Source organism: Octopus sinensis, unplaced genomic scaffold (assembly GCF_006345805.1).
Source record: "Octopus sinensis unplaced genomic scaffold, ASM634580v1 Contig15579, whole genome shotgun sequence".
NCBI lineage: Eukaryota > Metazoa > Mollusca > Cephalopoda > Octopoda > Octopodidae > Octopus > Octopus sinensis.
Genome location: NW_021833807.1, coordinates 28,195 through 51,304, shown reverse-complemented (window position 1 = coordinate 51,304; position 23,110 = coordinate 28,195). Strand labels below are relative to the sequence as shown.

Here is a 23,110-nt window from a genome sequence, read left to right as displayed (position 1 = left end):
TAGAGTCCTTATGACTTTTATTGTACAAATAAGCCCTGTCCGGAGGGGTACGAGCCAAACGATCCGAGCTTTATAAAGAGAGGATGCTGTATCTCTATAAGAAGTTTAAATGTTTTGTTAATAATAAAAAGATTACGTAATCGACGATGACATCAGTTTTGAAGGATGTTTTCATGATGGCAAATATTATAATCTGAATGATAAATGGATCTACGAATACAAGATTTTGGCAGTGAGGGAATGTATAGAATGTCTTTGTAAAGTTGGGATAGTAATCTAAATTCGCAGAAGTACAAAAAAGTTGAATGTGCTAAGAAGACATGTATGTGATTTTCATTTGTTCTAAAAATTGGTTCGGTGCTGAATTTATATAGGCAAAGTTGACTAGAAAATTAAGTAAAGTTGAATCCTTATTGTAAATAACTATTTAATTGTAAATTACTTAGTCCTTCTTAATTTAGCAATGACGTCCTTTTAATGTTTTCCCACTGACTCCTGTCACTTTAGGAGCTTGAAATCCCTTTAGAAATTTTCTTACAACAAACTGGCAACGTTCATCATCAGCTAACGATCTTATATTAGTCTTGATGGGAAAACGTATTGAATTCTTTAACTTATAATATGAGTAAAAATACATAATCTACAAGCACATTTAGGTGATTATTTTATCTAAATTTTTCTGATAATAAAAAAAACTTTGTTATGAATTCATATCCCATGTCAGTTTTGTACCATATTACCGTTCCTGTAATTTTGTATTCCCAAATAATTAATTTCAATGTAGTTTTCTCAAAATTCGTATCATAAATTTCGATAAGATTATAAATTATTAGAAACAAGTTCCTGCATACTTTAAAAACATTTTGGCAAAAATTTATAGTTAAAATTCATTTTCTATCTGAAGGCAGTAGATTTATTTATACACAAAAGCATTTATACATCAAATGTTGCATGAGTATGGAGAGAGGCAAAGTAAAGATCCTTGCTAATCGTCGTAATAATACTTTTGATCTACTAAATCCCTTCTTGATTTTGTTATTTCGTAACCTCAAATTACGAATATGAATTGTCACAGGCTGGATAATGCCCTGGGTTGGATAATACCCCCTTAAAATTTTTTTTAAATCAAACGAAAATAACCTGATAATTAATTAAAAATAACTTGATAATGGAATTAAGTCGATTTATTCAATTTTTTGATTGAAAGAATTTTTCAAAGAGTCGGAAAAAACCGGCATCACCAATTTTTCCGAATCAATAACGTATTTTATTATAATTATACAATTTTTTAGGTCTACCATTAAAAATAAATATTAAAATTCATGAATTTTTATTATATAAAATTTTTTTTATAAGAGTCATATTTTTTTATACGACTTTTGTGTACATATTTTGATGATTCGTCATTAAGATCTTTAAGTACGCACTGGTCTTATCAACCTCCGATGTTTCATATATAGTGGAATCATCTGATCGTATAGGGGGTATTTTCGGTTATTTGGATTCGCATCAATATCATGTCTCAGCAGGACATTATCTCCTACTGCTAAATCTTCATCAATTTCCATTTCCGCCTCCTTTTCATTTTTTCTCCGGCGAGAACATGGCTTTCTACACACTTTGTTGATTCAAACAATCGTCCTCGTTTTCCAAATAATCGAATCCAATTATCTCCGATTGACTTGATTCAACCGCTTCATTTCCATCAAAGACAACAACGCAATCTAATTTCCTCCGAGATTAAATGATTTCCTCGCATAAAAATTTCGAAAGGTGTCCTCTTGGTCGTTTCATGCTTCGACTGATTTTCCGCCTGGCAAGTAAAAAATGTTCTTTAATTTCTAGTAATTTCCTCGCTGATTTCCGCTGGCAAGTTTTACAACTGCGAATTAGAAAATGAGTCTATACCCACAACCAACTACAATTTATACAAAAAAATACCCATCCATTCTCGCTATTAAGGCTAGCATACCTTCTAAATCCACTAAATCTGCAATATAGCGATCTTGAGGCCCTCTTGCAATAATAGGAGTGATTGTTGGCTTAGTCGCCATCAACTTTTTTGACTAAAAATAATTCAATACATATGCACCTGACAGTGAACGCATTTTGAGATCACAGCAGTAATTTCGTCTCGGTTTACTGCATAAATTTCCTTTCTCAATATCGAAAAAACTATCTCTTCCAAAATGTGTCCTCATATGTTCAATCTATAATAATTATGTAACGATCACGATCACCTCGATAGTTTTTAGTTTAAGTTCCTTTTCTTCTTGGGAAAAAAGCGTAACCTCTGGTTTTTGTATTTTATGTATACTATCCCTTCCTCCTCAAAAATTAACTGTTCTGAATTTTCTGTATCTTTTTTTTCAGATTTCTGAAATCGGTCAATATATAAACATCTATTTGAATATTTTTGATTACTTCAAGTTCATCTTTGTAAGGTTGAGTAAAACCATTTCTGAAATATAGATTTGATCGAATATACTTATTATTTTTCAAATTTGAAAACTTAAATAACCAAAACAAATTTTCACGCTAGATTAATTTGAAAAAAAACTTTGATAATTACTAAAATAATTAAGAAAATTAAAAAATCTAATCAAAATTAATTTGAAAAATATTTATTTTTTAAAATAATGTTGAGAGGGCATTATCCAACCAGGGCATTATCCAGCCGGTGACATGAATTAAAGTAGTCAATTTGGTAATTCTTACAAATCATTTTGAGCTCATATTTTCCAGTGGTATATAATTTCTTTAAAAGTCAAAATTAAAGTAGGAATGTCGGGAATAAAAAGCCTTTTATAAAGTCTTTTTGAGAGCATAAATACAAACTTTAAAAATATGGCTGTTGAATACAAGTACGAAGTAGTGAATTCAGTAGATAAAAAATGATGGAAGAGTTGAATAGAACTCAAAACCCTAGTTCAGGGGTGGCCAACTTTTTTTACCGGCGATTGCGATTTTTATCAATCGACTTAATAAGAAAAATTTATTTGTAATTAAAAGTTAATGGGATTTTTAGGATTGTAATTCTCTTGCGATTATTTCAAATTCTAGCTCGTATAAACTTATTGCTATTCTCATACAAACCCCATGATGGTCATCCGTTAAACGGGTCCTGTATTGAGCCTTTATCATTTTCATGCTTTAAAATGATGTTTCGGACAACAATTTTTTCTTCCTAAGCATGAAAGAAATCGTTTATACGAATCAATAAAAATTCGATATTTTTCTGGATACATAAATCTCCACATGTTCACATTTGAATATGATTTTAAAATGCGATATTTTTTAGATTCATAATTTCTATTTCAATTTTTCTTGGTTCAGTGTTAAAAATCTTTCTAAATTTTGAAACATTTTGGTTTCATTAAGATAATGATTTTTATCGGCAAGTTGTTTTAAGAATTCATCTTCAATGTTTGAAAATAGCTAAAATTTTCAACAACAAAAAAATACGCTGCGATCGAATGCTCGGCCACCCCTGACCTAATTTATATTTTACAGAAGGAAAGTGAAAAGGGATGTTCAGAGAATGATTATCCAAGGAAAGTTAAATCAAACAAAAAATATGTGCTAATCAACAAATTAAAGTATAGAACGAGACACAAAATTAAGACTTGGATTTAATAATATCCGAATCTCCGGGATCTTGGATGGCCATAATGGTGACTTTAAATCTCTTTCCGCAAGCAGTCCCCAACTCGTTATTATTCCCCTTATAATGAAGAATTGGAATTTTCCCCATGAATCCATTGTATTCTAACTCTGATTTGTGTAGATGATCAGCATTGTTTGCAATCACAACCAATTTGGCCTTTCCTGCCGTCATCAACCGAAGTGTTTGCCGTCGACCAAGAGAGCACTTACCACTTCTCACAGCCATAGCAAGATTAGCATTTGTATTATCTGCTCCAACCTTCTTCCGTCCCATTTCTTATTAATTTTTAAATAACACAAAAATCACCACAAGTAAAAAACGTGACTATTTAATTAAAGTAATATTTTTATTCAATAAATTTTAATTATAATTCAATTTACAATTTAGACAATCGAACTTTAAGAACGTAAAATACTGACAGGAAAAATGAAATATATCCGAAAATAAGTAGGACAACGAGAGTCCTGTCTCTGAGAATATATTTATAGACCAATCTTCTGGCTATAGTAACTCTGTGGCCAATCTGTTCCAATAAAGTGACATTTTTATCAAGCAAATTCGAAGTCGACAATAAAATTTCGTTTATTTTGTCATTTTGCTCAACACGTGTAGAAATAAGCGATTTTAGATTATTTAAATTATCAATTATTCTCACTGTACTCTTCCGTTCAGGTATCTCCCTTATCCTTCCCTGTTCACCAATAACTTATACCTCCTCATTCGTACGGCGACGTCATCGGGCACCTCCTTCCTTGTCCCCGACTGTGTTTCTCGGTTGTAGTCAAAATTTGCTTTTCTGAAATGTCCAGAGAGACTAGAATTGTGATATATTTATACATTTTTAAAGTTTCTGAAAAGATTTTTAATTTATCATTTTTATCACTTTTTAAATCGACGTGAACTGGAATTGTGTTTTTGAGGCCCTGCAATTGTAAATAAGTTGAAATACATTTATTATTTCATTACTTGAGCATAATAATCGGGTTACCTCAGTGTTGATGTTATTTAGCTCTTCTCGGCTTATATTCTGAGTTGATATTTGCTATAACTCTCGTGGATTAAAGCCACCTTCACTAGGGTCTTTATATTTCGTTCATTTTGTTGTAATTCTTGAAAATATATGTTTTCTAGTCGCATTACAACATTCACTCAAAAAACTATATAAATATATTTAATTAAATGATATAAATATTTATTATTTGATGTAATAATTTAAATTTAGTCACATTTACCAAACGTGGGTTGAAACCCACGCACGTTCAGTTTTCTGGTTGAGTTAGTGACGCAACTCTATTGCACAAAGTCTTAATCACATATGAGGCTACAAAGAGATTTTACTTTGCTATCATTCAATGTCAGAGGACTATCTGACCTATCCAAGCGAAAAATCCTATGCCGGGATCTGAATGCATATGGTGCAACTATCGGATGCTTTCAAGAAACGAAGGTCAAAGGCGGGCTAGATGAGATACACAACGAGTATCGAATCATTCTCCTTCCATCAGAATCACGTCATTATGGGCAGGGGAATTCAATTCACAAATACTACCGTGTGAACGACCGCATATGTGTACTACAACTGAGACAAAAAACTTTGACCAACACGGATCGAATAATCAGCATTATAAATGTCTACGCCCCACAAAGTGGAAGACTGAAGAAGAACGTGGATGAACTAGACTCTTTCTATCACATGCTATCAAAGACCTACACGAGTATAAAAACATCCTTCCTTATACTAATTGCCGGTGATTGGAATGCTAAGGCAGGCAAAGGCCGTGGTGAAGAAGTGTTCATGGGCAGACACGGACGGGGGATAAGAAATGCACCAGGTGAAATGCTTGTGAACTTCTGCAGCATATTCAAGCTACTGCTATGCAATACGGTCTTTCCTCATGCGGCACGTCATAAAACCACGTGGACCGGGACTAGAAGAAACAAAAATGGGGAGTACGTCAACATCTATAATCAAATCGATTATATCATCTGTAGACAAGAAGAAAAACATCGATTGCTGGATGCCAGGTCATATGGCGGGGCACTTACACTGAGCGATCACAAAGTCATTGTGGCACGATTGAGACTGAAAAGAATTTTTGGATCGCCTCTTTCAAAAGAAAATGAATCAAACCGAATTAGATACTCAGTGGAAAAACTGATTACATCAGATGTTACCAAGGAAAAATACTCCCAGGCAATCATCGAAAACCTAAAAGTAACAGAAACGGTAAAAGACCCAAACAAAAGCTGGGATATTAGAAAAACTTATTCACAAAGCTGCAACGGAAACATTGGAACGACTGCATTCAGAAACCACTCAAACCCATTGAATCCAAATGTTGCCGAAATGGCAACAAAACAAAAGCCATCCAACTGAAAATTGAAAACACCAACGACAAGGAGGCAAAGGAAAAACTCAAAAGAGAACGTAGGAAAATATCGAGAACAATCAAGAAGGAAAATCTTAAATACGTGAAAGCTTTATTAAACTCTCGAATATCAGAAGTTGAAGACTTAAAGGATGGTGCGCAAATGTACGCAGCCATCAGACTACTACGCCGACGACAACAGAAAACAAAACTGGTTGTGCACGATGAACATGGGAAAACAATTGGAAACCCAATCGAAATGGTAAATACAATCGCCGACCACTTCGAAATACTATTCAATGGCAGGGCCGATGCTCTCGATGAGGGTGAAGAACGTTATCTAAACAACAAATAACACACCTTGAAGTTTTGAAGGCTATAAAAAAATAAAAAACAACCGTGCGGCGGGTCCAGACAACATCAACGGTGAATTGATAAAGTACTCCCCAATGGAGATCTCAACTATAATCACAAATCTCCTGAACGAGATGTTCCATGGAAATACCATACCGCCTATTGGGAAAGGAACGCTAATTCCTCTCCAAAAACCCAACAAGCCGCAAGGTCCTCTTAACAACATTCGCCCAATCATACTCTTGAACACAATAAGGAAAATCTTCTCGCTCGTAACACTGGAACGTATTAAGGACCCTGTTAATGAATATCTGTCGGCTAGCCAAAGTGGATTCAGGCCTGGGCGATCAACTGCAGATGTAGTATGGGGACATAGATGGATCTGTGCCATATCTCAGAAATTTAAAATGGCGACCACAATATTGGGCATTGATATGAGCAGGGCATTTGATACAATCCGCAGAGACAAGCTAATGGAGATCCTCAAAACTATTCTTGACAATGACTCGATCAGAATGGTTCGAGCACTACTTATAGACACCGAGTTAACGGTGAAGATCGGACCCGTACAATCAAGATCTTTCAAAACAAGCATTGGAACGCCCCAAGGTGATTCAATATCACCTGTACTATTCATTGTCTATCTTGAAGCGGCACTAAGAGATCTGAGAAAACTAGTGAAGTCTACTTCAATAACTGAAGTGATATATGCCGACGATGTAGACTTTTTGTCTCATGATAAGTCGACTCTCGAAGAACTGCTGAACATTGCTCCTCAGGCACTGGAAAAATGGTTCTTAAAAGTGAACATAGAAAAAACCGAATATGTAACAATCAACCGGGAGGCAAATAGAACAGACGAAAAATGGCGAAACTCGAAAAAAGTTGGAACTCTTTTAGGAGATAGTGAAGACATTATGAGGAGAAAGATGCTATCGACTGTTGCACTTAACAAACTGCGGACCACTTGGCTACGAAACCGCGAGGTTGGAACGGCCTTACGTGCCAAATTATACAATGCTTTTATTAAACCCATACTTTTGTACAACGGAGGAACATGGGGAATATCTGAGTCTGAATCAAAATCTCTTGATGCATTCCATAGAAGACAGTTAAGAATTCTTATTGGCATCAACTGGCCAAAGAAAATCAAGAACTCCACCCTATACAATATCTGCAACAGCAGACCCGTCAGTGTGGACATTACCGAAGCACGTTGGCGCCTATTGGGCCACATTCTAAGACTCGACCAGGATGTTTATGCTAACTGGGCAATGGAATCATATTACGCAAAGGACGAAAGATCTGCGTCCCGAGGACGCCCACGAAATACATTACCTATTGTAATCTCAAAAGAACTACAACGCGTTAAAAGACAACTGAAAAATGGAGACGACCTAGATACTCTCAGGAGTATAGCATACAACCGCACATCATGGAAATTATGACCGAAAAGATAGTCTCATATGTGGCACATGTGGGAACTTAATTAGTTTAAATTACATTATGTTCCTATGACAGTGCTAATAATAATAGTCACATGTATAGATCACGACTCTGCTCATTTTCTTATAATATATTTCATTATTTAAGTAAATCTTTTTAATACAGTTTTAAAGAGTGCCCAACTCGACTTTACCTTACCAACGAATACAAGGATGACCAATCTTGGTTACGAAGTCTCAACTATCCTAACGTCCCAAACAAATCTGCTGGTTTAATATCTAAGTAAACCTTAAAGAGGAATTGTCAGTCCAAATACAAGAATGTATGGAGAAGAATGAGCCTTATAGTATCCATACATTAGAACTAGTATTGTTTGTGACTATCATTACTGTCTTAGTTAGCCTGCAAAATGTACTTCCTTAAAGATATGAAGGTATTTGATCTTTTTGTGGATATTCTCAAACGGTACCTCGAAATAAGTTATTTCCAGACACCGAAAGTCCACTGTCGGTCAAATTCAACTTCCATCTCTCCATCATGCCGTAGTGAGGTCACTTCTAAAATTATCGAAATCTTTTTCCCTTACTGACATGTGTGTCCAGAAAATAGAATTTGGAATATTCCCCGATCAATGGGGAATGGCTCTTCTTATTGATCATCACTTGGTCGAAGGAAATATCAAAGGTATGTCGTTTTAAAAAACAATGAAGATGCTTTTGATGTTGCCGTCGAAGGAATGCTTCAAGAAGACATGACTTCTCCTGTCGTACAACTTTTGACACTACTTGCCTGTGTCAAATTTATTCCATTTTTTAAACTTTCTCTTACTGAGAAAGATGTGATAGAAGAGGAGGAGCCAGTAGTTTATGAAAGGGTCAAATTTATGGAAAATGAATTCTACGATGATCATTTTGATGTAAAAAATCCCCGTCTTGCATGTGGAAAGACACTTTTGTATGTGACTGACAATTTGGAGAGTGATGATTCCGTCTGTTCTGTCCTTAGGCTTGTCGGATTAGCCTGTTATGAACATTTTGAAACGTTTTTTGAATCGATTTCAAAGATGGAGGACACTTTTCCGTCAGATTTTGTTTAATTTGTTTTTTATATTCAAAAGTTTGGACTGGTGAGGATATGTCTTAACAATGCTCACGTCCGTGATGACTACAAAGAGGGAATTCCAATTTATGCACAAAAGAGATTCATTACTCCTGCTCGTCGGGATGAATTTTTGAATATTCTGACGGTTTTTTGAGTTATCCTTTAATTTGAAGACACTTGAGGATAATTTTAAAAATAAAATATCAACTGTTAGTTTGGAAAATCAGGTAGAAGATTACGTCACATCCCGTATTTGGAAGCATGAGAAAGAGGAAATCCTTTCAATGAATGAGACATTTGTTCGTTGGGGAGAAGAAAGAGACGCTAATTTGTTATTTGAGGTTTGGGGATGTTTTAGAGTTTGCAGGAAAATAAAAGAAAGACGATGGAAAAAAAGTTGGAAGTGATGAATCGACTTGATGAAATGATCAGATTGGAGGAAATGTTTGCTTATGTTGAGAATCCATCACTTGTTTGTGATATTGGAGAAAAGCTGCGACCACAAACTAAAAAATTGGGCAGATTAAAAATATTAGAAATAATGGGTGATAAATATAATGCTAAAATGGTTGAAAAGAAACGACGTCTTGCCATGTCTAAACAACGCTGATTTATTTATAAATTAAATTCTCCATTATTTTTGTATTTTTAGATATCTAATTGTTTCAAAAAGGGCAATTAGATAGAATAACAGAATTAAAAATCTTATAAAGGCGCGAATTTTTCTTGATAATATGACATTGTTTGATTAAATCATCATCATTTCTGATTTTGTAATAAAAAGTGTATTTTTGCAGACAGTTTTTTCTTTTTAAAGCAAACAGTTTGTCTTTGTAGTAAAATATTTTAGTTCCTTATTGAGAGATGTCAGAGAATCGTCGGATGGTTTAATGTTCTTGAATTTTAGTTTATTGTCTACGTTGTCCCAGTCGTAGATTGTCAAATCAGATTTAGGTTACACATTTTAGTCTCCGATCCAAATTAACAGAAATCTATTATAGTTATTTGTTTAAAACCACAACTTTATTAAACTACTAAACATTAAATATTTGGACAACATTTTTACTTAAAGATTCTACTATATAAAATAAAAATCGGTTTTCATTAGATTTTCAATTGCCAGTTCTGCACAAATCTGAAACGTAGATATTCGTGGATTTTTTAACAGCGTTCCACGTGGTTTTAATCCATTAGTAATCATTATGTGAAAGTTTTTTTAGAAAATTTTAAGTTTGTGTATAAACACTTTTACTAAACAGGACCAATTTTTTTTATAAATTAAAAATATTGTCAACTCCAGTCCAGAAATATATTATTGATTTTGAGAAAATCTTACTTCATTTTTCACAAAAACCATATCTATTAGTACACATCACCGGGTGTAATTTTTACTATTCACAAATTATATGCAGAGAAGTACAAAAATTTGGTATTTGAAGTTGCTAGTTTAAACTTTAAAAAGAAATTCATTTTTATAAGTTTGATTAAAAACTGACTATTTGGTTGCTTTTTCAAAATTTAATCGAACTATGATCTTAAAATCAAATGAATAAATTATCATTAAATATTAATATTTTTTTGGCCGAGTTGTCTCTTACCGTCCGACAAAAATAATCTTGATTGCCAGAAAAATCGAAGTAATACTAATTTAATGTCTAAAGTGGTACTTCACTTACAAACTGTAAATTGTCAAGGACCGGCATGCACTCAATAACGTCCAGTCAAATATTACCTAATCCCCAGTGCTCTCTAGAACTTTCCAAACGCTTATTTTCAATTCTCATTTACCAGTTAAAAATCCTTGATAGTATTCGACATTTTTAAAATCGTTTTATGTTGGTAACTGAATTTTTTGATACCGAGAGAGTAGATTTATAAGGGAGGACCACAGATCGAACACGACATCACACTACATCATGCGAAAAGGAATGTAAACCAATGAAAAGACTGCATACGAAAAAAATATAAAAAGTAACAAATAGTAAGAAGATGGCAATTGCCTAAAATTGACTGTGACTGCTGAGCTACAATGTCATACCAAAAATGTTAATCAATTGTACTATTATTTTTTTAGATCAGACCATTATTTGAATTGAATATAACATACAAATAATCACGGTCTGGCAGCAAGTATCGCGTGGGTGTTGCCACGAAGAACTGCAATTCCAATACGTCGACGAAACCAATACCCCTCGCGACTGTCCCTCCTTCGTTTAGCCAGAATCGCCCAAATTTTCTTAAGAAATTCCCCAGTTTTTGATTTAACTACATCAGATGTCTCTATCGAAATTGGGACAAAACAGAAAGTTTTCCGATCTTCAAATACTTAGATATTACACATTCCCAAAAATCTGTTAATCAATTTGTTGAAAATTTAATTTTTCTTATATTTAATGCTAAAAGTCGTAAGGGGGTTGATAAGATGGGGGACGTCTGGTGGAGTCGATAACAAAGGAACTGAATGTGGAAATGCCTTCAATCTGGCTGATTCCGACAGAAAATAAAAATTATGACAACCTCTTGTACGTGTGTCCAGTTTATAAGACACTGACGAGAGCTGATGATCATGTGGTGGAGGAATGTGTAGGGACTCTGTCAACCACGGGACTCAAAATAGATCTTCCTTTTTTAAATCCGTGTTGAAGGGGCTTGTCAGATAGCCCTTACATATGCCATCATAATTGAGTGGTTATTAACGACAACTGATTCGTCAAGTTGAACTGAAAATTTGCGTTCTCTGACAACTAAAATTAATGATTGTTCAATTTCATTGTAAATTTCATCAATTCTTTTTCATATAGTGTCGTTGCTTAATGGAATAGTCTTTATAATATTTAAAAAATCTTTTTATAAGATATCGTTTATGAATAAATTTAAAAAAGCACGGATAAAATTTTCTGCAATCAAATGGCCACTACCTATAATTTAAAATAGTAATGCAACCAGTTTTGCGACAATTTTTCCAATTGTACTATGATGTTTTCGCTTTAAATGTTTAATCAAACGAAACGGTTTCATTGCCTCATTCGAAAAGATTGTACCACATTGAAGAAAAAGTGGTTTATTAGGATCTTGGGAATCTTAAATAAATCTAAGAGAAATATATTCATCTTAATACATTCTGACCTTTTTTGACAAAGACAATACCCCTCGCGACTTTTTTGAACGCGACCCATAAAGATGACTAGAAATTATTATTATTAAGAGCCTTTTGTGGATTGACTTGGCAATGTTACCATTACCAAATTTCTCCATTAGGCCGGAAACGCACTTTATTTAGAAAGAGAGAGCTAACAAATCCAGTAAATCCAACTGTGCGAGTCCGAAGAAGATACAATATAATAAAAATATCATATTATTAATAAAAATTATTTGAATCGATTATAGATCTTTATTTTTTAAAGATTATCGACTTTTAATATAGGATTTTGATTTTTTAAATATTAGCAATCAACTATCGCCCCCCTGACAGAATAAATCGCCTTTGAAGGCGAAACGCCCACCATTGAGAACCACTGATCTAGACTATATATCCTGTATAGTCATCTCCTCCAATAGAAATCATTCCATTGGGTAATATTTCAATAATGCGATCAATTTGAACGTTCAAACGTTAATTTAAAGCACCCGTACGTGTTTTTTTATTGTTTCCTTCTAATAACTTAGTCTCCAATTTTAAAAATTGGAATGTCATTATTTCAGATTTGCTTTTTTAACATTTTTTGATTGACGACGTTAGAGTATACAATGGCATTTTCTTTTGCTATATCATATTTTCCCTAAACCACTTGAGATAATTGTCGATATCTGTTAGCTCTTCTTCGTTCCGAATATCTCTTTTAAAAAAGGTAATTTATTTTTGATTCCGTGTAATGTAAAATAATTTGATTAATTTACAGATCATTATTGTATTTACTCCTCTTTTTGTGAACTGTTCAAAACCAAACCAAGCAACCAACCAAGCAGCAAGATCAACTCGAAAGCTACTTATTTAATTTCAAAGATTCAACCAATCCATTAAGAGATGGATATACTCCACTAGCGAATAAAACAATCACTTTAAACACTATCTTAAAATATTGAAAAAAAATGTTCCGACTATAACATGGCCGTACATGAAACAACTCGACAAATACCTTCTGAAATTTTTATGCTAGTTGGACATAATGATTTAAAAAGTGCAGATCAAATTGAAGCACTTAATCAATTCAAAGGGGATGGCAAGAACGCGGAGATATATTATAAAGTTATTGAAAATCTCAAAATGCTTGAAAAAAATGACCAAAATAAAAAGATAAAATATGACGAAAAAATAATGTGGAAGACTCAATAATATTAAAAAACGACATCCATGCAAATAACAGAAAGTTCTCATTATATGACGGAATATCTCGAAAACATATATCATTACCTAATAAAATGATCATTTCTATTCTGTCAAACATAAAGAAACTAAGAAAGAACTCATAAATATACAAATATCAAGATTATCTAAATAAAAAATACTGATTTTTCTAACTAAAACGAAGCATTTTAGCGAAGGCCGCATAGAGGAATTTGTAGGGCCAATCAGTTGAGTTTTTTAAAAAGAGTTTAATATCCATAAAAAACTAAAAAAATGTTTCAATCATTTTTCAGTGTGTTCAAGCACTCTGAGTCTATTAATGGACACGATAAGCCATCGAGGAACTCGGCAAGGTAAATGTAAAGCAGGTACCATCAAATCATCATATTATCAAGACTTTTATTATTTTCTGTGACCGGTTTTTGACTGGACCCGGCATCTGCTCGGATTGCAAGCGTAAATTTTTCAAAAATTCGTGATGCTCACATTAAATATCCTTTTATATTTATCGATACAAATATTAATCACATTCTAAGTATAGACAATCTCGACCATGTGCACGAATGTTGCAGTTTTAAAACACAATAAGGTAATATAATAAAAAATACATGGGATCGCGAATCGTTCTATATTTTTCCGTTTTAGACATGAGTGGTCAAAAAATTATTTTTATTGATAAAAATCATAAATTTTATGTTTTTAATTTGATTTGTTAACATTTTCCCTATTTTCATAATATTTTCGTAATCATCTATATCTCCATTTTCCTAAAAAGCATAAGTTTTAATAATCTCTAGAGCTCTGAAAGCTTTTGAAAGATTAACTCTTTTCTCATTCGATTCCTTCGCCATAATCCCAAGTTTTATATTTAATTAAATCAATAACTTATTGAACTTTTTTAACCGTCAAAAAGAGACAAAAATAATTTCAATAAAATTTAACGTGATAATAATTTGATGAGATGTGCATTGATCTTTTTCAAGTATAATTTGTCTTTGCAAATTCGCAATCAAAATCACCTAGCCATTTATTAATAATTTACGGTTCATCTATGGTTTATTGAAATGGGTGTAGGTAACTTAATTTTCAATGTTAAAATTTTTAAAACACCTTGGAATTTCGAATCTTTTTATTATTGCCGATCTTCTTTTATTTGACCGGAACAATTTGCGCATAATAGTAAAAAAAATCTATCCCTATAATTTTATTCCACTCCTTAATTTAGTGTACACATTTAGAAGAAATCTCCATGTAAAAACACCGGTTTTATCTGCATTATAAACATTGTTCAATCCATATTTTTCGATTTTTAAACTGATTTTGTCATTAAAATCAGCAATAGATTTTTTATCATAATTTGCCAATCTTCAAATTTTTAATTAAAATAAGTAGATTCGATAGGCTTTACTGTACATCATTTAATATGCTAATAGTAAAGTTGAAGAGTAAAACGTAAATATCTCAAAAGTTAAAAACTTCTGACTAAAAAAGAAAGCTGAAAATTTCATTCTTATTGACAGAAAGCTATATCTGCAAAATACTAATCTACTCTACAAACTCTTTACAGCTTTAACAAACACAGAAGGTGCATAACCTTGCTAAATCAACGAAACCAGACGATAAGGACAGTCCAGAAACATATAGTAAAACTTTATAATTTTACAAAAACTGATTTCAAATTTGATTTAACACTAATTCACTTACAGTATTTTCACAATGTCAAGTATTTAAATTATTGAAAAAATAATACTTAATAATTTCAGTACAATTATAGGTCATCATTATCATAAGTAGACCATCGTTAGTCATCATAAAAAATTATTTTAAAAATAAACTGATATTAATAAGGAACTTAATAGAATCAATTGAATTGTATGCCATCATTAGTGTAAGTAATAGAAAATATGTATATCAATTAATCAGTAAGTAAGCAACCAAGCAAGAACGAAATACCACATTATGGAATTTTATTTGTAATTTTTCTGATTTTATAATAATTATAATTTTTTAAAGGAAGACGAGAAGATTAACAATAATTTTATGTTCGGTTATGTGCTCAGATGAGAGACATGTAACCTCCTCCATAAGTGACCTAATATGTCGATGCAGATTTCGATTAGAAGGTCCCGATATGTTTGACGTTTCAGCTCACAGGGTACAATACTTTGCAATTCTGAATTCCAGCTTATTTCTCAGATTTTTTTGTTCGGAACGTTCAGATAAAAGTACAGGATTTTTGATCTACATTTCTTGCAAAAAAGATTGCAAAAAAGATTCATGCATGGACGTCCCAAACCAGACACTTTCTCTCCTAAAAAGGAAAGTTGATCCCATCTGGCCATCTTTCGCTAAAAATCCTTGCAGGTTCCAATAGAAAGTAAAATCCAGCAGTTCTGAGAGACCAACGGATAATCCGTTTAGTTCGGAACGTCTAATTTCGTGAAAATGCGACGGAGAGATAGCCAAACTCGTCGGTCCGTACATTTGATTTGGCCGAAAGGGGTAGCCCGCGGCAGACTCGGATTTTCAAAGATTCATCCAAAAAGCAGGCAGTTGCCTCAAAAGGATGACCTCACAGGACCAATGTGGTGAGTAAACTGGGATGGTGAGAGGGGAGTAGGGAAGCTTGTTTGATTTTATCGAAGGGGGAATATGTTTTTTTAACCCAAAAATCACCAACAGTTAATTAGAGTAATTAATTAAGTGATTCCAACAATCCTGAAAATCTTTCTCAGCTTTTCCCGATATTGAACTCTGGACCCAACGCAAGTGCGGAACGGGTGGGGAACTGTTTTCGAAAGGAATTGAATCGGGATGATGTGCTTTTGGTTGCTAATTGACATATGATGGTCTTTTGACAGTTGGTTCTGTTAAAATGCTAAGAAGCCCTTTCTATCTTTCTTAATTAGGTGGTCAAGCGGACTTAATATTGTTCAAATTGGAAATTTGCATTATGTTAGCCGCAGCTCGGCATAGTGTAGTCTCAATTTTAAGGCGGTTGGACCATGAGAGATTAATTATGTAATAAGGAAGTATAAAAAATATAAATAGTGTGAATAATTGTACTAAATATTAAGTGATGAAGGTGGAGGCGTGCAAGTTTATGACAATATTGGCTGTGTCAATATCCCCGTGCGGGGAATACATGGCCGCGTCGAACAACTACGGGCAATTGGGGATATCGCGAGTGGGAGAGAGTGGAGTGGTCATCCAAGGTGACTGTGTGGAATGACAAGCAGCGTGGGAAGAGGGAATATCAGGGCTGGCATGCACTGAGCGACATGTGTTGATGTAATATGTGGAGTGACTGTCAGTGGAGCTGGTGATCGAGTGATGGCGCACTTGTGGAGTGATGGGAGGAAGGACTGGGAAAGACAGATTGAGTCATCCACGTGAGTGTGTAGGAGATATGTAGATATTGCCGAAAGGAGAAGGACATAGTGAGCATGACCACAGTTCAGAATTGAGTGTAGTGTTTTAGAATGACAATCTACTCTTTATTGGCTGCCGAGACCACTCCATTCATATCATGGACCTCCACACAGCCTCCTTTCTCGTACTTGGCTGCCCTCAATCCTAGAATACTCTCTCCTTCCATTCTGGGCCTGTCATGGATATTGCTGTCTCTCCAGACTTTGCCGTCTCCGTCTCCAGGATGGCCAGGCTGCAATGTGGGGTTACCCACTCCTCTCATTCACAGACTACAAGACCGGCCAGTGTGTCCATCTCTTCCAACAGTCATCCACCCTGACTTCTGTCGCCCTACACCCCTCCAACCACTGGCTTGTCTTTGCGGGAGACACTCCCCCTTCCTTGTGGAGCACCCGCTTCTGGAAGCACGCCCAAACCTATCACACCGACCACCAAATCTTCGCTCTTAACATTACAGAAGACGGAAAAGTACTTTCTCACTCACATTTGGGTTTATTCGGCCGGCACTGCCCTCAATGTATGGGATATGGCTGGAAAACTCCTCTCTTCTTGCACTCCTCTTCCTGTTATCTACAACTTTGCTCATCTCCTCCCACACTCTATCTTCCTTGCCGGACGCAGCAGTCAAATCCCACTTGTTTCCTCTCAGTCCTTCACCACTCTCGCCAAACTTTCTTTGTTTTAATAAACCCATACAAGCCACCTAGTATTACTAGTCAGATGTCATTCGTTATTCTAGTTTTACAAATTAAAATCGAATTTATTTAGATAAGCAAGCCATCTCCAAAAATCAAACGGTCTGAGATGATGATCAGCCAAATTTGAAATGCACTTGACAATTTTAATAAGGAATGGGTATCGATGCTTGTACAAAAATTTACGTTCCTGAATCAATGCGACGGTGATACTGCATAGGCTAGTACTGCATATGGAAAAGAATCACTGGCTTTTTCACGATCAGTGGGGTTTTTGTCCGGACCGATCCTGTGCTGACTCTACTGAATTCGATAGTATCTAAGGCACGAGATTCTGGCTTGTCGACCAGTATTGTCTGTCTGGATGTGTCGAGTGTCTTCCACTCCGTCTTGCTGGAAAATTCTGACATTGAAGCAGAAACCTTTGGATGGGTAGCGAGTTTTCTGAAAGGAAGGATCTCTTTTGTCAAGTATCTTGGTCAAGATTCGAAAGCCATTCTCCAAAAAGGAGACTATCTCAAAACTCAGTACTCAGCCCATGATTGTTTAACGTGTATTTAGCAGACGTTCCAAAACCTTTGTGCATCTCGGCAAATGTTTTTGTACCTAGAAGTCCAATTATTTGAAAATGGAAAGTGTGAGGAAAAAACGGTGTAAAAAAATGATCATGTGCCTAATCAAATTTCGCCTACCCCCTGAGACAGTGCTATTCATTTTCCGGGTAGATATTCTTCCAGTAGTGATGTATGGGCTGGAAGGATGGATCTTGTCCCCTTCTAAGGCAAGAATTATTAAACTGCTGTAAAAACGAGGAGATTAGCTAGAAGGAAATAGCCATGGACAACTTAGTGTGTAGGCCTCCTACTGGCCCTTTACTTTATGTCCGGTATCTCTTTGCGAAAGTAAACCTATTTTATCTCTCAAACCGAAGTCCTACTGTACGTAATAAAAAATTATTTGTTAGAGACAGCAATCATCATTTTGATAACAGTGTTTTATTAAAAAATGAAAATTACAGCTTATTTTGATAGGTTAAAGTTACGGAGATGACAATTTTCCGATTAGGCAGATATTTTAGATGAAATTTCTTGTTATAAACTATTCAATAAATTGAATAAAAGGCGTAAAGTAGAACAATGTTCTCTAAATACTTTTTAATAAAATGCATTAATAATGGCTTAAGTTACGCTCTAATTAACAGGAATAAATTTTATTAAACTGATAAAAATAAATCAACACAAAAAATAGAATTCAAAACAAAAAAATTCTGAACAAAAGTGAGGTTTATATCACTCTAATATGAACTTTGCATCCCCTAGCGCTTTCACATTTAATCTTTCTTTTCCCTGACAAAAGTTTGATCAAGAATTCAGTTTGTTCGAAAATTGGAGAAGCAGCGTTACCTCAGTTTCGTCATCATCAGCCATTGGCTTTTCTATTCTTTTGTAAAATAGCAAATATAGACAAGACTCTAACACGGCACTCAGCGTTGTTATTTGTATCAGTTAGAAAAATATTATAAATAAAACTCGATGGTCATTAATAATTAGCCATTCACCAGTTTCGGACATTACATAACAAATGTAATGCCCTTTGATATTAGAATAGCCTTACTGAACAATAACTGAACATAATTCATATAGTTCAGGAGATCCCTAAAATTTACTAACGAGATAATTACGTTAGGGTTTGTTAAATAGGGGAGCATGTTTATTTTGTGTTCAAATTGAAATTTTTATTTTACTTGATCATATTTTATCTACTTTTTAATTTGAAAAGTTAAGTTTTTCGTTAAGATAGAATTTATTTTCGGTATTCCTCTTTTCTTAATCTTCTTAATTATTCAAAAATAATTTTATCAATGTATTTGTCTATCAAAAACTTTTACTGTTCAGCAATAACAAAATAAAAACTAAACAGGAAAGAAGATACGACAAAATCTAAAAAAGAAAACTCAAAAAATAAAAAATCATGCGCCGCCTAAATTATGCAACGGAACGAGGTTAGTTGTCAAAAATTTGATGGCTAACGTAATAGAAACGACGATATTAACAGGTAAGTATAGAGTTGAGGATGTTTATATCTTACGAATTTTGACTTATTTTACAGAGCGAGTGCTTTTTCAAAGGACAGCTGTATGTGGGATGTTCAAAGGTAGGCAGAAAAAGAAAATTTATTCAATATATGCCAAGGACAAACGGACAACAAAAATCGTTTATCAACAGGCGTTAGAATTGGGTTACAACAAACCAGATAGTTTAATATATTTACCTAAACTTATAGTTGTTTGATGAAACAGGTGTTTTTCTTCTTGGGGCGTTGGAGAACTTCATGTGATTGACGGAATATTGAATGCTTCTAAATACTGTGATATTTTGGAAAAAAATCTATTTTCGTCAATTGAGAAATGTGGTATTGCAGGAAATTGGACATTTCAACAAGACAATGATCCAAAGCACACCGCAAAAAAATCAAAAATGGCTAGAAGAACGGCTATGCGACAACTCGCCTACTTAAAATAAATAAAAAATTTTATTTTTACCAGATTAAGTCTAAATTAATTAAAATTTGAGGATCATGAGATAAAAAGCATGAAACTAGTTTCTGACCTGAAACAGAAGACAGAACTATGAATGTGGTGTCAATAAGCCTCATTGGCGCCAATGTTGACGTCATTAAAATCTTGCCAAAAAAACGTTCATTGACTCGTCTCGTTCAACGGGATAGAGAAACACTGATACCAAATTTTGTTGCGACCATTCCTGAAATTCCTGAAAGTTTGTGGTATAATGATCGGGACGAAATTTTTTATCGCAAGGATTCTGGAATTAATGATGTAAATCGTTACGTCATTTTTTGTTCGGATTATCAGGTTGACATTTTAAGAAAATCAGATGTCTGGGTTATCGATGGTACCTTTAAAAGCGTGCCTAATCAATTCGAACAAATGATTACAATACAAGGAAAATACTTAGGTAAATTCTGGCCTCTTTCGCACGCTCTTTTGCTCAACAAAACAGAAAATCCCTACTGTGCATTATTTGAAGAAATAAAGACACTTGTTACTTCACCAGCAAGTATTTTAATTTTTTGTAACATGTCAAAATTGTTTTAATCAATTATTTTAGAATGACCCTAGGATAGCGTGTGAATTTCCGCGGACAATTGCACACGAAATCCTTTGGAAGAGCCACGACGTCTCCCGCGGATCACCTGTTTTTTTGGTGATTAGACCACCCAATCTTCGAATGAACGAAAAACTCTCTGATCCAAAGACTCCGGAAGTCTCCACAGCGATCGGCTGGAAAAGATATTTGTCTGCCGGGAAAGAGTATTTCTTTTTCTTCAACTCTTCAGAACGTTTTGCAGCAGAGCCAGGAAAGAATGCCGAACTTCCGAATGAAGAAGGTCCAAACGTGTCAGGGCAGGTAAAATCCCAAACAAGTGCTTTCCCTCTCGTTTACGGGTAGATGGTTACGCCGTCTGGGCGTTTGCCATCCCCTCTATCGAGACCAGCTGGTTCGAGTTGAGAGTGGAATCCGGCAGCGTCCATGGCCCTTTTGATGATGTCATTGGCGGCGGAATGTCGGGGAAAACGACCGGCGCTACGAGTGCAAGAAAGTGGGTGCCTTCCCAATGGACCAATCCTCTTTCCACATTTGCAGGGGTGTGGGGTGCACATCGGTAAGCCGAGACGTAGACATAGGCCGATCCTAATGGTATCGTCGTCCAGTTTACAACCGGTAGACTCAATAGGACAAGCGCTTATCCAGGAGCCAGAAGTGGGTTGTGCACCCGATCTGAGACATATGATCCGTTCTTGGTCCATGCACAGTTCGATAACTCTGTAAGTCTCCCTACACCAGATTTCGTCCCAATGTCTCTGTAAAGATTCCACTTCGGGGAATCTCAGACCATGACTGCTCCAAGACTCGAGGCCGTTTTGCATCCACCGACACGGGGTACATTCATTTAAAGACTTGAGAATGACGCCGATGAGGGGACCACAAAATGATCGTGAGGCCAAATAGGCTGGAAGAGCCAAGTCGGTAGGTGAACGGAGACCGATACCTCCCATACGAATAGGTAGGGAAGCTTGTTTCCATGCGAGATCATCAAGTTGCACATTACAAATAAGTTCGGCATGACGACGAATGATAGAGTCTATTGACCCAAGATGTTTAGGATGAAGGAAACATGGAGATGAACGGAGGATATACAGAATTTTTGGAATGGATAAAAAATTCTTCAAGAGGAACAAGCCTTCATGTGCATCTAGCTGGGATAACCGACTCGCTGCTTGTTCCATATTTGATGTCTTTTCCATCAAAATTTTTTCCGTTGCCTGACCGTGGAGAGGAGAGCCGAGAATAATAAGGTCTTCCTTTTGGGTTATTCTGATTTCAGGAATGAGTGAGGTAAAGTTTCTGTGGATTTCATCAAAAGAGGCCACGTTAAGATTAGTCAGCTCACACTTTGACGGATCCAAGGATAACCCGATGTGGCCGAGCCAAGAGGATATCATAAGGGCGTCTTTGAGAACCTGATCTGCCGGGCCACCGATTGTGACATCGTCCAAGTACCAAATGTTTAGGGGAGATTTGACTGACATTGCTATAGGGTTGATACCCAATGCGAAAAGGAGTGGTCCGAGAGGATCACCCTGTTGTACCCCGGTGGACGAGAGGATACTTGAACCCTCGAAAAGGAGGCTGGAACTGTGCTCGTAACAAAGTTTAGCGAACGGCATGATTTCAGGTAACTGAGTCATACACTCTCCAAGGAAACAGGAACGGTCGATCGAATTGAACGCATTTCGCATGTCAATTTTCAAGATGACACAATTGTCAGACACATTCTTGGAAGCAATAAACTCTCTGACTGAATAGGCTGATGCTTCACAACCTCCTCTGACACCGACACCCAATTGGATGTTTTTAAAGATGCTCGGGTAGGAATGGGAGCTACGACTGCATAATATTTTGGCTGCAAGGCGTCTAAAAGTGCACCCAACAGAAATCGGTCTAATTCCGCCGTCCTTTTTATTAAGGGCGGTGAGGCTTCCAGACATGAAGAGAGAACGTGCGAAATCAAAGATATGGCCACTGATGAAAAGGGTTATCAGGTCGCATAATGAATCAATTAGGTTCACACCTGCATCAGACGAATTGAGTGATAAAAGGTCGCGAATGTGACCGGGACAAAGGCCGTCTAACCCCCCACTACTGGAGGGTCGGAATGATTTGAGATTATAAAGGAGCTCTTCTTTGCTCACTTTTTTAACTTCGGTAAAATGAGGACGAGAAAGGAATTCTAGATCATTTTTAACGTCGGGATGTTTTTCCTTAACAGCTCGAGAGTCCTGTCCCAATAGAGGCAAATGAGTCGTTACTGCAAAGAATTCTTAGAGCGGCAGTGAAGTCACCTTCCAATAGTTTGGAATGGATTCTTTACTGAAATTGCATTCGAAGGTGTTATTCGATGTTTTGGGAAAAACATATTTCTGGGAAAGAAAAAAGGAAATAGTATGATTCCGATATAAGAGGATGGAGTTCTTAAGCCTCGAAGTCAGGGATTCGGAAGAGCCTTTGCTAGTGTGTAGGTTCAGGGCGAATACGGGGAAACAGAAAAGTTTGGCCCAGTCCTCGTTTTGGTTGGTATTTATGGCTTTACGGATCAATGTGCATAGGGATTCAGCGGC

General features: G+C 35.4%; 3 protein-coding genes across 3 annotated transcripts; 1 reads left to right on the top strand and 2 right to left on the bottom strand.

Annotated features, from left to right (window-relative positions):
- Nucleotides 1-3,619: 3,619 nt before the first annotated feature.
- LOC115230452 (60S ribosomal protein L30-like) lies at nucleotides 3,620-3,940 on the bottom strand. Its single transcript, XM_029800640.1, has one exon. The coding sequence runs from the start codon at nucleotides 3,938-3,940 to the stop codon at nucleotides 3,620-3,622; it is 321 nt and encodes a 106-aa protein (XP_029656500.1).
- Nucleotides 3,941-4,982: 1,042 nt separating this feature from the next.
- On the top strand, nucleotides 4,983-6,391 carry LOC115230451. Its single transcript, XM_029800639.1, has 2 exons — nucleotides 4,983-5,894; nucleotides 5,978-6,391. Exons 1-2 carry the CDS (start codon nucleotides 4,983-4,985, stop codon nucleotides 6,389-6,391), a joined length of 1,326 nt encoding a protein of 441 aa, XP_029656499.1.
- A 14,478-nt stretch (nucleotides 6,392-20,869) lies between these two features.
- On the bottom strand, nucleotides 20,870-22,480 carry LOC115230450. Its single transcript, XM_029800637.1, has one exon. The coding sequence runs from the start codon at nucleotides 22,478-22,480 to the stop codon at nucleotides 20,870-20,872; it is 1,611 nt and encodes a 536-aa protein (XP_029656497.1).
- Nucleotides 22,481-23,110: the final 630 nt, after the last annotated feature.

Coding starts and splice junctions, on each gene's coding strand:
- LOC115230450 (XM_029800637.1), bottom strand. CDS start 22,480: ATGTCTGGAAGCCTCACCGCCCTTAATAAAAAGGACGGCGGAATTAGA.
- LOC115230451 (XM_029800639.1), top strand. CDS start 4,983: ATGAGGCTACAAAGAGATTTTACTTTGCTATCATTCAATGTCAGAGGA. Junction 5,895..5,977: donor ACCTAAAAGTAACAGAAACG/GTAAAAGACCCA, acceptor GACTGCATTCAG/AAACCACTCAAACCCATTGA.
- LOC115230452 (XM_029800640.1), bottom strand. CDS start 3,940: ATGGGACGGAAGAAGGTTGGAGCAGATAATACAAATGCTAATCTTGCT.